The sequence below is a fragment of the Antennarius striatus genome, chromosome 16 (assembly GCF_040054535.1).
Source record: "Antennarius striatus isolate MH-2024 chromosome 16, ASM4005453v1, whole genome shotgun sequence".
Lineage (NCBI taxonomy): Eukaryota > Metazoa > Chordata > Actinopteri > Lophiiformes > Antennariidae > Antennarius > Antennarius striatus.
In genome coordinates, this window is record NC_090791.1 from 7,304,230 (window position 1) to 7,314,387 (window position 10,158).

At 41.4% G+C, this 10,158-nt stretch overlaps 1 protein-coding gene and 1 non-coding gene across 2 annotated transcripts; both read left to right on the forward strand.

Moving 5' to 3' along the window:
* Positions 1-96: 96 nt before the first annotated feature.
* plbd1a (phospholipase B domain containing 1a) lies at positions 97-7,308 on the forward strand. The gene is made up of 11 exons (XM_068336394.1): positions 97-642; positions 1,354-1,576; positions 2,988-3,071; positions 3,305-3,446; positions 3,960-4,091; positions 4,817-4,961; positions 5,090-5,290; positions 5,757-5,897; positions 5,985-6,170; positions 6,304-6,410; positions 6,765-7,308. Exons 1-11 carry the CDS (start codon positions 579-581, stop codon positions 6,939-6,941), a joined length of 1,602 nt encoding a protein of 533 aa, XP_068192495.1. The 5' UTR covers positions 97-578; the 3' UTR covers positions 6,942-7,308.
* Positions 105-177, forward strand: trnar-ccu (transfer RNA arginine (anticodon CCU)). Its single transcript has one exon. It is a non-coding gene; the product is annotated as a tRNA-Arg (tRNA).
* Positions 7,309-10,158: the final 2,850 nt, after the last annotated feature.

The following is a 10,158-nucleotide window of genomic DNA, read 5'->3' on the forward strand; positions in this document are numbered from 1 at the left end:
TCTGAATAAATTAGACAGTACGACTGTATGTAAGTACAATACCGCAGCTGTATGGATGTATATACAGTATAAAATGCATCACCTGCTATGGAGAGCACGACTGCGCCCCAGTGGCCTAATGGATAAGGCACTGGCCTCCTAAGCCAGGGATTGTGGGTTCGAGTCCCATCTGGGGTGGAAAATTTTTGCGCCGTGACATTATTAACAATAAAATCACAGTAACACACTGATTTACCTGATTAAATTATACAGTCGTGTCTTAAAGATTTAGTGTAGTTATGGTACTCCTTAATATTTTCTCAGAATCCGCGAAAAAAATAACGTTCAGAGCAGCTTTGGAATGCACCTTCTAACAAAACTAAGTACGTACCACCAGAAAATCAGTCATTACTTCCTGACTGACCGACAGACTGCGTCACGTGAGTCGACCTGAAGTTGTTGTTCGGTTTTTCTCGTATTCAGTCGTCAGCCAATCAGGAGATGCTCTAATTGGTCAAGGTTCCTCGTGCCTCCTCCATAAATACCGAGTTCCATGTGTCGGTAGTTTGACAATCTTAGTTCACCGCAGACACACAGCCATGTCGTTGGTGAGGATTATTTTCGTCTGCGTGTTGTTTAATGTGACCGTCGTCTCCACTGACAGTGAGTAGACCAGTGAAAGTGACTAAATGGTACGGGACGAGTAATTTATTCCAGGTGTGACACGGTTCACAGAGTTTGGCTGAACTGGGCTTGTAGAGAATACATTTGAGTCTGTCTGGTCTCACAATAAAATGTAGTATTACATTTTAGATTGCTTTCTGTAATGATGATCATAGTTAATGGATTTTTTGTTTGTTTGTTGACTTGTTTAGTTTTAGCTTTTCATTCATATCCAAAATGTGTCCCCATGTTTACTAAAGTCTGTGTTTTTGTGATTTTGCCCTCAATGTATTTTTTTATTTGTCATATCACAGAGGTGCTTTAGATCCTGTCCTGTATTAAATTATCTTTTCCACACGGGACTCTTTTCTGTGACATGTTGTGTTCATTGTTCTTACAGGAGGTGTGTGCATCAGGGGCCAGTGATTTGGCCCCCAACAGTCGTACAAATGACCAAGATGGCAGTGAGGGCCGATAGACCTCCGGCATTCCTCGTCTGCAATCTGTGCAGCTCTGATTATCTGCTAGATTTTTGTTAGCTTATTCTGATTTGTAGGTTTTGGACTGACTGATTCATGTTCTGCTGTTTATTTAGTTGAGGTTTTTTGTGGTTTGATTTTCTTCATTAGGTTGACTCCCAGATAGGGGTTGCTTGCTGTATTTTTTTAGCCAGTGTCCACCCTGAAGCAACGATATTTGATGTCTTGTCAGAGGTAACGGCTGCCACTGCGTACTGGGACAGCCAACAGAAAGTCGTCCTGCTGAAGGAGGGGGTGCTGGAGAAGGACGGAGATGCGTTTGGGTATCTGAATGACACCCAGTCCCGTACAGGCTGGAGCATCCTGGAGATACGTTCCGGGTATGGGCAGACCCCCGAAACCGATGAGGTTACCTTTTTCCTGGCTGGATACCTTGAAGGCTTCCTCACTGCACAGTAAGTTTTCAGGAATGTGCTGCAGTGCTTTCTGTTGCAAAAGTGTCTAACATTTCACTTTTCACGTCACTCAGTTATATATAATAATGAAATGAATACACTGCTCAAAAAAAATTAGAGCATCACTTTTTAATCAGATTATAGCAACCTATCAGTCAAACTTCTGATCTGGTCAGTTAAGTAGCAGAGGGGGTTGTTAATCACCTTCATCTGCTTTGTTGTTGTTGAAATCAACCACAGGTGCATCAGAGGGGCAACAATGAGACGACCCCCAAAATAGGGATGGTTTTCCAGGTTGAGGCCACTGATACTTTTTTCGCTCCTCGTCTCTTTTGGCTGATTTTTTTACTGACTGACTTTTTACTGTTTTTCATTTAGCTTAGATCAACATCTGTGTTGATAGCATGGTGCGGTACCTGGGTGCTACAGAGGTAGCCCAACTCCTCCAGGACGGCACATTAATACGTGCCATTGCAAGAAGGTTTGCTGTGTCTCCTAGAACAGTCTCAAGCGCATGGAGGAGATTCCAGGAGTTTGGTAGTTACTCCAGGAGAGCTAGACAGGGCAGTAGAAGGTCCTTAACCCCTCAGCAGGATCGTTATCTGCTTCTTTGTGCAAGGAGGAACAGGTTGAGCACTAGTGCGAATGTTTCTGACCAAACAATCAGAAATGTGCACAAACTTGAGAATCCTTTTGAGTTGCTGCAAAAACATTTTGGCAAAATGGACCAGTCTGCTGCATCATTTTTTCCACTTTCATTTTTGGGGTGTCTTTGATTTCCCCCCTCTAGAGGGGGATCATTTTCAATTTTATCAAATTATGTGGCATCATTTTGTTACGAATACATCTGGGGGGTGGCAGTAGCTCAGTGGTAGAGCGCGCAGTAGAGCGGGTCGTCTACGATTGAAGATCGGCTGTTCGCTTCCCGCCCAAAAATACCCGGAGGTGAGCCGACAGTGGGAGGTGTCAGCTCACCTCCGGAGCACTGCCGAGGCGCCCTTAAGCAAGGCGCCGCCCCCTTTACAAATTACTCATTAGGGGCGCGCCATGAAGGAGCTGCCCGCCACTCTACCTCCCCCTGCTTGCCTACAGGCCCCCTTGTGTGTGTGTCTGTGTGATACAGGGGCCTGTACTCACTAACATGTATGCATGTGTTTGAACTAGAGTGCCTTCTTAATTTCCCTTTGGGGATCAAAATAGTATATAAATTTTTTTTTTTTTTTTAATTTTTTTAAATCACTTGGTTATTACCAGGAAAGATATTAAAGATAATTTTTCCCTTTTTTAGATCTGATGTGTGTTCAAATTGTTGCTCAAATTTTTTCGAGCAGTGTATATTTATATACACACATACACACACTGTGTCTTTTGTTTACTTGTGTTCAATGAGCATGTGTTTATTCCCTTGCAGGAAGATGATTGACCACCACACCAACATGTTTCCACAGCTGATCGACAGCCCAGAGATCCTGGCGCAGGTCAAGAGTTTCTTTGTGTAAGTGTCTTCTTCTTTTAAAGGCTGAAACACAACAGGAACCACATGTACTGTAGTCCACAACAAGAGTCACACACCTTTGTCATTCTTTCTCTTTTCTCTGAGTTCCAGGTTGCATCAGCAACGCTATTGGACATGAGATTTGTGTTTGTCCGTTTATTCTAAATTGTTTGATGGTGATCATAATGAACAATGACAGCGATAAACCGAAAATGTCACCTATGTACTTGCAGGAAACAGGACTCATGGACCAGGGAGCAGGTCAAACTGAGCGGGAGCGCGGACCCTCTGTGGAAACACGTCGGCTTCATCGTGGCTCAGGTGGATGGGCTGCAAGCAGGAGTCGCAGACTGGGCCAAGAAAAAAGGGATGAAGGTGTGCATTACGGGTGACTCATGAGCAAGCATAAGTCTTCTATACTCGACACATGTCCCGCAGAACTCTAGAACTGTAAAGTACTGTATATCTCAAGAAAAATCAAGTGACGGATGTATTAAATGTGTAAATCAAAGGGAAAAATAAGGAACAAACAACTGCAAATGTTTAGAATCAGTGTATGCAGAACTGTGAAGGTAAAACCAAAGTGTTTTGCTTTAGAAACTTCGACCTCAGCATGACTTCCTCTGACTGTTGCACTGCTTTGAATACAGTAGGCCAAGTTACAGCATGACAACAACCAGTGCACAAAAGGTTTCTGAATCACTTGTGCTTTTATAACACAATTTAAAGGGATGTGATATAAGATGCTCACAACAAAGTACAGACATTAAAAGTAATGGCTTCAGAGTCATCTTTAGATTTGTGGCTGGTTCATGTTGGACGAAACCTCAAACCGAAACCGATTTCATTCATTAACCAGCAGCTGTTTATCTGCTGTCTTTCCCAAAGCCGCTGACACTGTTCGACCTTCAGTTCCTGAATGCCGTGGGAGACCTCCTGGATCTGATCCCAGCTTTGACCAACAAGCGGACCAGACAGTTCAGATATCCTGGAATGGGGCACTGCTCTGCACTCATCAAGGTCAGAGGTCAAAAAGCGTGCCTGGCAAAAGTCTTGTCAGCTCAGTGGGTAGCGCTGTTGTCTCACAGCAGCTGGATTCAAATCTTCTTTGGACTCTTCGGTGGGGAAGTTGCATTTCTCCCGGTGTCAACGTGGGTTCTTTCTGGGTTCTCCGACATCCTCCCATCACTAATATCACGCAGTATTGGTGATTGGTGACGTGAAATTGCACGTTCAGCTAGAATGTGATTGTGATCACATTATTATGCTATCTAAATAGCATAAAAAATTAGGCAGCATTGAGTTTCCCTCTTCAGTCATTGCATCAAAAACAGTTGCATGATAATCTGGTCGTCATCATGAGGCCTTCACCATGAAAGCCCATCCCATGGATTTGTTATCAAATAATATTATTACAAGTTGAATTTCATGAGATTTTACAAAAATCGACCAAAACCTTAACATCACCACAATCTCGACATGTACATCCCCATTACATTGTAAATGTGTACATACCCCCCCCTCACTTTGTTTTTAAGTGATAAGTGTTCCCTGAAATGCAGTATATCCTTGCATATCTTTATCCTTATGCTATATACTGTATATTATCCTTGCAATTCACTGCTGCTTTTATATATTTGAAGTCACCAAACAGGTGACAGTATAATCTTATATATACTGACATAAATTCCAGGGATTTCTTCTGACACAGGCTTGTTTTAAATGTTTTCCTTCTTTCCCCTCAGATGCTGCCTGGCTTTGAGAACCTTCTGTTTTCCCACTCCAGCTGGTACACCTACGCCGCCACAATGCGGATATACAAACACTGGGATTTCAATATCACTGAACCTCACACGGCCACTGGGAAAATGTCATTCAGCAGCTACCCTGGTACAGAAATCCCTAGAAACTTTAACAAGAGTTGCTCAAAGATGACAAGGAGGAGTGATTAGAAATCAAAGAATCATCGTTGGTCAAGGTTACAACGGACTTGTTGCTCAGGTTCTCTCTCGCCTCAGGTTTCCTGGAGTCTCTGGATGACTTCTATCTTTTGGGCAGTGGTCTGATGATGACGCAGACAACCAACGCCATCCACAACATGTCCCTCTTTGACAAAGTCACCCCCCACAGCCTGTTTGCGTGGCAGAGGGTCCGGCTGGCAAACACTTTGGCACATACTGGAGAAGAATGGGCCAAAACCTTCTCCAAATACAACTCTGGTCAGTAATAGGATAGTTTTATATTTGCTGAGCACAGAGAACTTGAACCAAAAGTCTGTTTAAATTTAAACACCCTTTTTTTTAAAAGCAAATTAATGAAATTGAATGTTTACAATATTAAAAGAATCTCTGTTGAGAGCTGCAACTAACATTTTATGATGCATCTTCAAGGGATTTTTTTTCTTCTATGCTACGAATTTGAAACATGTTTTAATGCAATATGAAACTGACATTGCATATCTGACCTGATTCTCAAATCTTAGTTTACAGTTTAACATGTAAATTAATGTGGATGCATATTTTTTAAAAACCTGCTGTGACTGTGGTGGTTTGGTTGATTTTATTAATGAAAGACTCATCCTGAATCAGTGAAATAGTTCTTTAACATTTGAAATGTGACCAGCAGCTTGCATGTCTTTTTTGCACCTCTGTTCAAACCACATTCTCCTACCTGAAACTATTTTAGGGACGTACAACAATCAGTACATGGTGTTGGACAGGAGCAAGGTGAAGCTGGGCCACAGCATTGATGATGGCGCTCTGACTGTGGTGGAGCAGATCCCCGGCCTGGTGGAGTACTCGGACCAGACCCAGACTCTACGCAGAGGTATCGGATCCATCCCTTCTCTTCTACTTTATTGCTTTCACTCAGGTGTGTGTAATGGTATTTCCCACTCACACTGTTCACCCACAGGTTACTGGCCTTCGTACAACATCCCCTTCCACCCGAAGATCTACGCACTGAGTGGATTCGTACAGATCTGGGAGAAGTTGGGAAATGACTTTTCCTACGATCTTTGTCCCAGAGCCAAAATCTTCCGCCGTGACCAAGCTGCTGTGAAAGATCTGGACTCCTTGAAGTACATCATGAGGTTTAATGGTGTGTGGCTGCATTTCATTTAGTTTAATCATATGACGTTGTTTGTTTTCTCTCTCAACAATGAAATTAATCATCTATTATCATGTTGTTCAAACAGCGTAGCCCATCTGTATTATGCACTGTTGTTTTGTAGATTACAAAAATGATCCGTACTCCAAGGGTGACCCCTGCAAAACTATTTGTTGCCGTGGTGACCTGAAAGCAGAGAACCCTTCACCAGAAGGTTGCTATGACACTAAGGTAAACACAAAGGTTTGCTTTAAATAATATTTGAGTTTTTCTAGCTTGTGTAGAATGATGTGAAAGGAGGGTTTGGGGACAAAATAAATAAACTCCTGCATGTTTAATTTGTGTGTGCGTGTGTGTGTGTGGCAATGTTTACAGCTTGACATTTATTCCTCCCGTCTAATTTGAGATGTGAAGGAACAGATCACACTGCAGGTTTTCTTCAGACGACTGTGTTAACTGTGCATTTTATAAGTTGATCTGAAGAAAGTAATTGATCACCACACACATATGTGTGTGTGGTGATCAATTACTTCCGATCAAATGTATTTTTGCTCATGTCAGCTTTTCCTTCTATTCGTCACCTAGGTAACCGACTTCCTCATGGCTGGAAACTTTCTTGCGGAGGCGGTGAGCGGGCCAACGACACAAAACGATCTCGCACCATTTGTTTGGGATCAGTTCAGTAACGTCAGTCACCAGGGTCTGCCGCAGTACTACAACTTCAGCTTTGTCAAGATGCAGCCTCTTCTGTTCAAGCCATGAGGCGTGTGTGGGGGAACAATATTGTCTGCCAACTCTTCACCTGATCAAATTCAATAAAGCAACGAATCAGATTTGAACGGTTATATCCACTTTTGTCTCAGGTATGTACAGTAATCAATAGAATGATTTATAGCCACAGCCATTTGTTCCATGGACACTGGGAGTAAATGTAGGATATTATAAAAGTCAGAATAAACTGGAGCAGGGATTCTTCATCCACTTTAAAGGCTTTATTTTTCATGCACTACCCTCTGATGTGAATGTTAAATGAAACAACCAATAAATGTCTCACTTAACTGTTGATCATCTGTGGTTCTTGGATTTATGTGCACTTTAGTTTGAGTAATAAAATGTGAAATTCTGCTCACATGTATCATGTCATGTGTTATGTATTTTTAAGGTTTATGTAAATGGGATGATGTGTTTGTGATCAAGAACCTTTTCTTCATGGGAGACCTGGCCAAGATCAGAAGGTGAAACAAAGACAAAAGTTATGAAAAAGATTTTGAAAAATGCATTAGATTGTGGAGTTGGGCTCCAATACTCTGAAAAGCTTTTAAATAAAATAGTTTGTAGCCATTCTGCAGCAGATTTCATGCAAGAGCTGCAGAAAAGAGAATTCAAATATAAGAAGGCAGCAGACCAAGGATTAAATTAAAAAATCCAAGTTCGTTTTTTATATTTAAAAAAAATGCACCTTGTTTTGTGATGGTACTATAGTTCTTTCCTGGAACCTGATTTATATTTCAATAAAATTAGCACACTGAGATGGGGGGGGGGAAACTTCACTTGCTGACTCACAATCATAGACAGGAGCAGAGTCATTTAAAACATAGGTGGGTAAAGCCATAGAGCTTTTACTCACAGAAAAGGAATTCATCATTTTCCAAAATTTCCAGTTCATTCAGTTTTGTTTTAAGTTGTCATTTTTTCTGGTGTCAGCTCATTTGTGTTACAGAACTGATAGTTGATGATTCAAAAGTTTCTGGTTTCATTAATCAGAAATGGGATTTTCCAATCAGAAAACATGAAACACATCTGATCAGCTGTCATGATGGTAATCTAAAAAAATATTAAAAAATATTTACACAAAGCCAAAACCTTCGGCAGTTTATTTTATGAAACAAACGAGGTTGGGACTTTGAAACAGACTCAAGAAGCTCTCGCTGTCCCTGGGGTCACACGTAGTGATTCACCCTCTTCTATGAGGAACTGAAACATCTGTTAGATGCTCTGCATTCGTTTTGTGCATCCTCCCATCACTCCCCTTTCTGTACCTCATCGTGTTCTATTTGTGTGACAAACACAAGTGTAACTTGGGGTATAAATACAGCAGCAGGTCTCTGCATTACTGATAGCGCTGCAGCCATGAGCAACAGGAACTGTCTTCCTGGAAGCCATTGGGACAACCTGGTCAATGCCTGCGTCCCTGGCAGGTTGGAAACCACAACTGACCACAAACCACCAACAGGTGAATATCTGAACCTCTCTTCCTTCATTTCCTTTTCACTTTGTGCTTCTTCAGCAGAGCTGCTTCATCCATATTGTCTTTAAACCTAAAGAAAAGTGTAAGTCTCTTCTTGTTGTGGACCTTCTAACTAAATCAAAACTCACAGATGTTTTGATCTTAAATAATTGCATTAATTGCTTCAGATACAATTTGGTTTTAAAGAACAGTGAAAACCAGTAATGTTTCTTATCATGTGAACTTCTTCTCAGACCAACCCCTCAGATCCATGGACCCTACTGCCCAGCGGACCCCACTGATGGTGCTGAACCCGGCCATGTGTGTGTTTGTGGTTCTGACCATCCTGGGCTCCATCCTGGCTCTGGCTCTCTGGTTCATCATATACAGACAGACGGGCCTCAGGGACACCTCAGGTCAGAACGTCAGGTTCCTCTGGTATTACTGTGTTTTTATAAAGCTGTTTTACTGTGAAAAATGTTCATGTAAAAGTCATCATATCAACTAGTTATTTTGACTTGTTTTAGTCCTCACTCTTCTGGAGAGTTAGAGGGTCTCATAATGGTTTAGATGCTTACACACACACACACACACACACACACACACACACACACACACACACACACACATACACACACACACACACACACACACACACACAATTTAATTTAATATACTGTTTTTGATCCCCGAAGGGAAATTAAGAATGCACACTCTAGCTGTGCATTCTGGTTTTCATACTTACTGGTTTTCACCGTTCTTTAAAACCATAAAAGGGAAGGAAGGGAGGAGCCAGAAGAAAAATAGAAAATCAGGAAACATAATGAATGAACAACTAACAGCCATGGGAGAAATATCTATAAAAAGCGGATGGATGGGTGGGTAGTGCTTTATTGAAACAGATGAAATGTGACTTTATTCGATGTGTCGAAATGTTGTTATCAGATTACAAATGAACAGTTTAATTAACTCAATAAAACGCAATTTTTATATATACATTTTCTCCAAACTTGGCCCAAAATGGTTCTTTTGTTGACTGCTGCACTCTACATACTGTAATTTGAACCCTTCAAATGAAGTGTCTCTAGTTCATTATGGAGACTCCTACGATCTGCTACAAACACGATGCATATCCAGCTAATTGGTGGCAGTGTTTAAAAGGAATCTTAACCTATTCCTAATGAAATGAACGTGATTAATCCTTAGTAGGGAAATTATCTTTGCATTTTTGCACATGAAAAAAAATCAGCATTTTGGGACTCTTCTTGTGTTTTTGGACTGATTTCCTGATTCATAATGGAATCCCATCTAAGCCGCCGCAGGCGGTGATCCAGAGGACCCACAACATACATTATTGTTTCATGGCTTCAAAAAACTAAATTTTCAGACTTTTTCTGTCTCATCCAAATGTGTTTGAGCTACTGGATCTGATTGTCCTTGTGCTTTTGGGTCAATTCTTAGTAAATGTAAATTTAGGCTCATGTGCTGAAACTTTATGACTCTCTTACTAAAGTTTATAAAGCTCGTCGCAGAGTTTTGACATCATCTGGTTTGTAAATGTGCCTCTTATGATGGATGATATTCAGGGCGTTAAATAAGTTAGTTCTAAGTTGGGCATATCGGATATGCTGAAGGGGCATCTGAGACTATCATGGAGGAAGTGGGCTTGCAGGCAGGCAGGTGATGAAGTGTGAAGCTCATCGCAGTAGAAACTCCTCAGTTTCTGTTCTCTTCTTCTTAGGCGTCCCCTGG

What these genes read in the sequence shown, in the direction of transcription:
- plbd1a (XM_068336394.1), top strand. Translation starts at nt 579, where the DNA reads ATGTCGTTGGTGAGGATTATTTTCGTCTGCGTGTTGTTTAATGTGACC. An exon ending in GACCGTCGTCTCCACTGACA is followed by an intron (nt 643 to 1,353) that starts GTGAGTAGACCA and finishes ATGTCTTGTCAG; the next exon opens with AGGTAACGGCTGCCACTGCG. An exon ending in GTCATTCAGCAGCTACCCTG is followed by an intron (nt 4,962 to 5,089) that starts GTACAGAAATCC and finishes CTCTCGCCTCAG; the next exon opens with GTTTCCTGGAGTCTCTGGAT.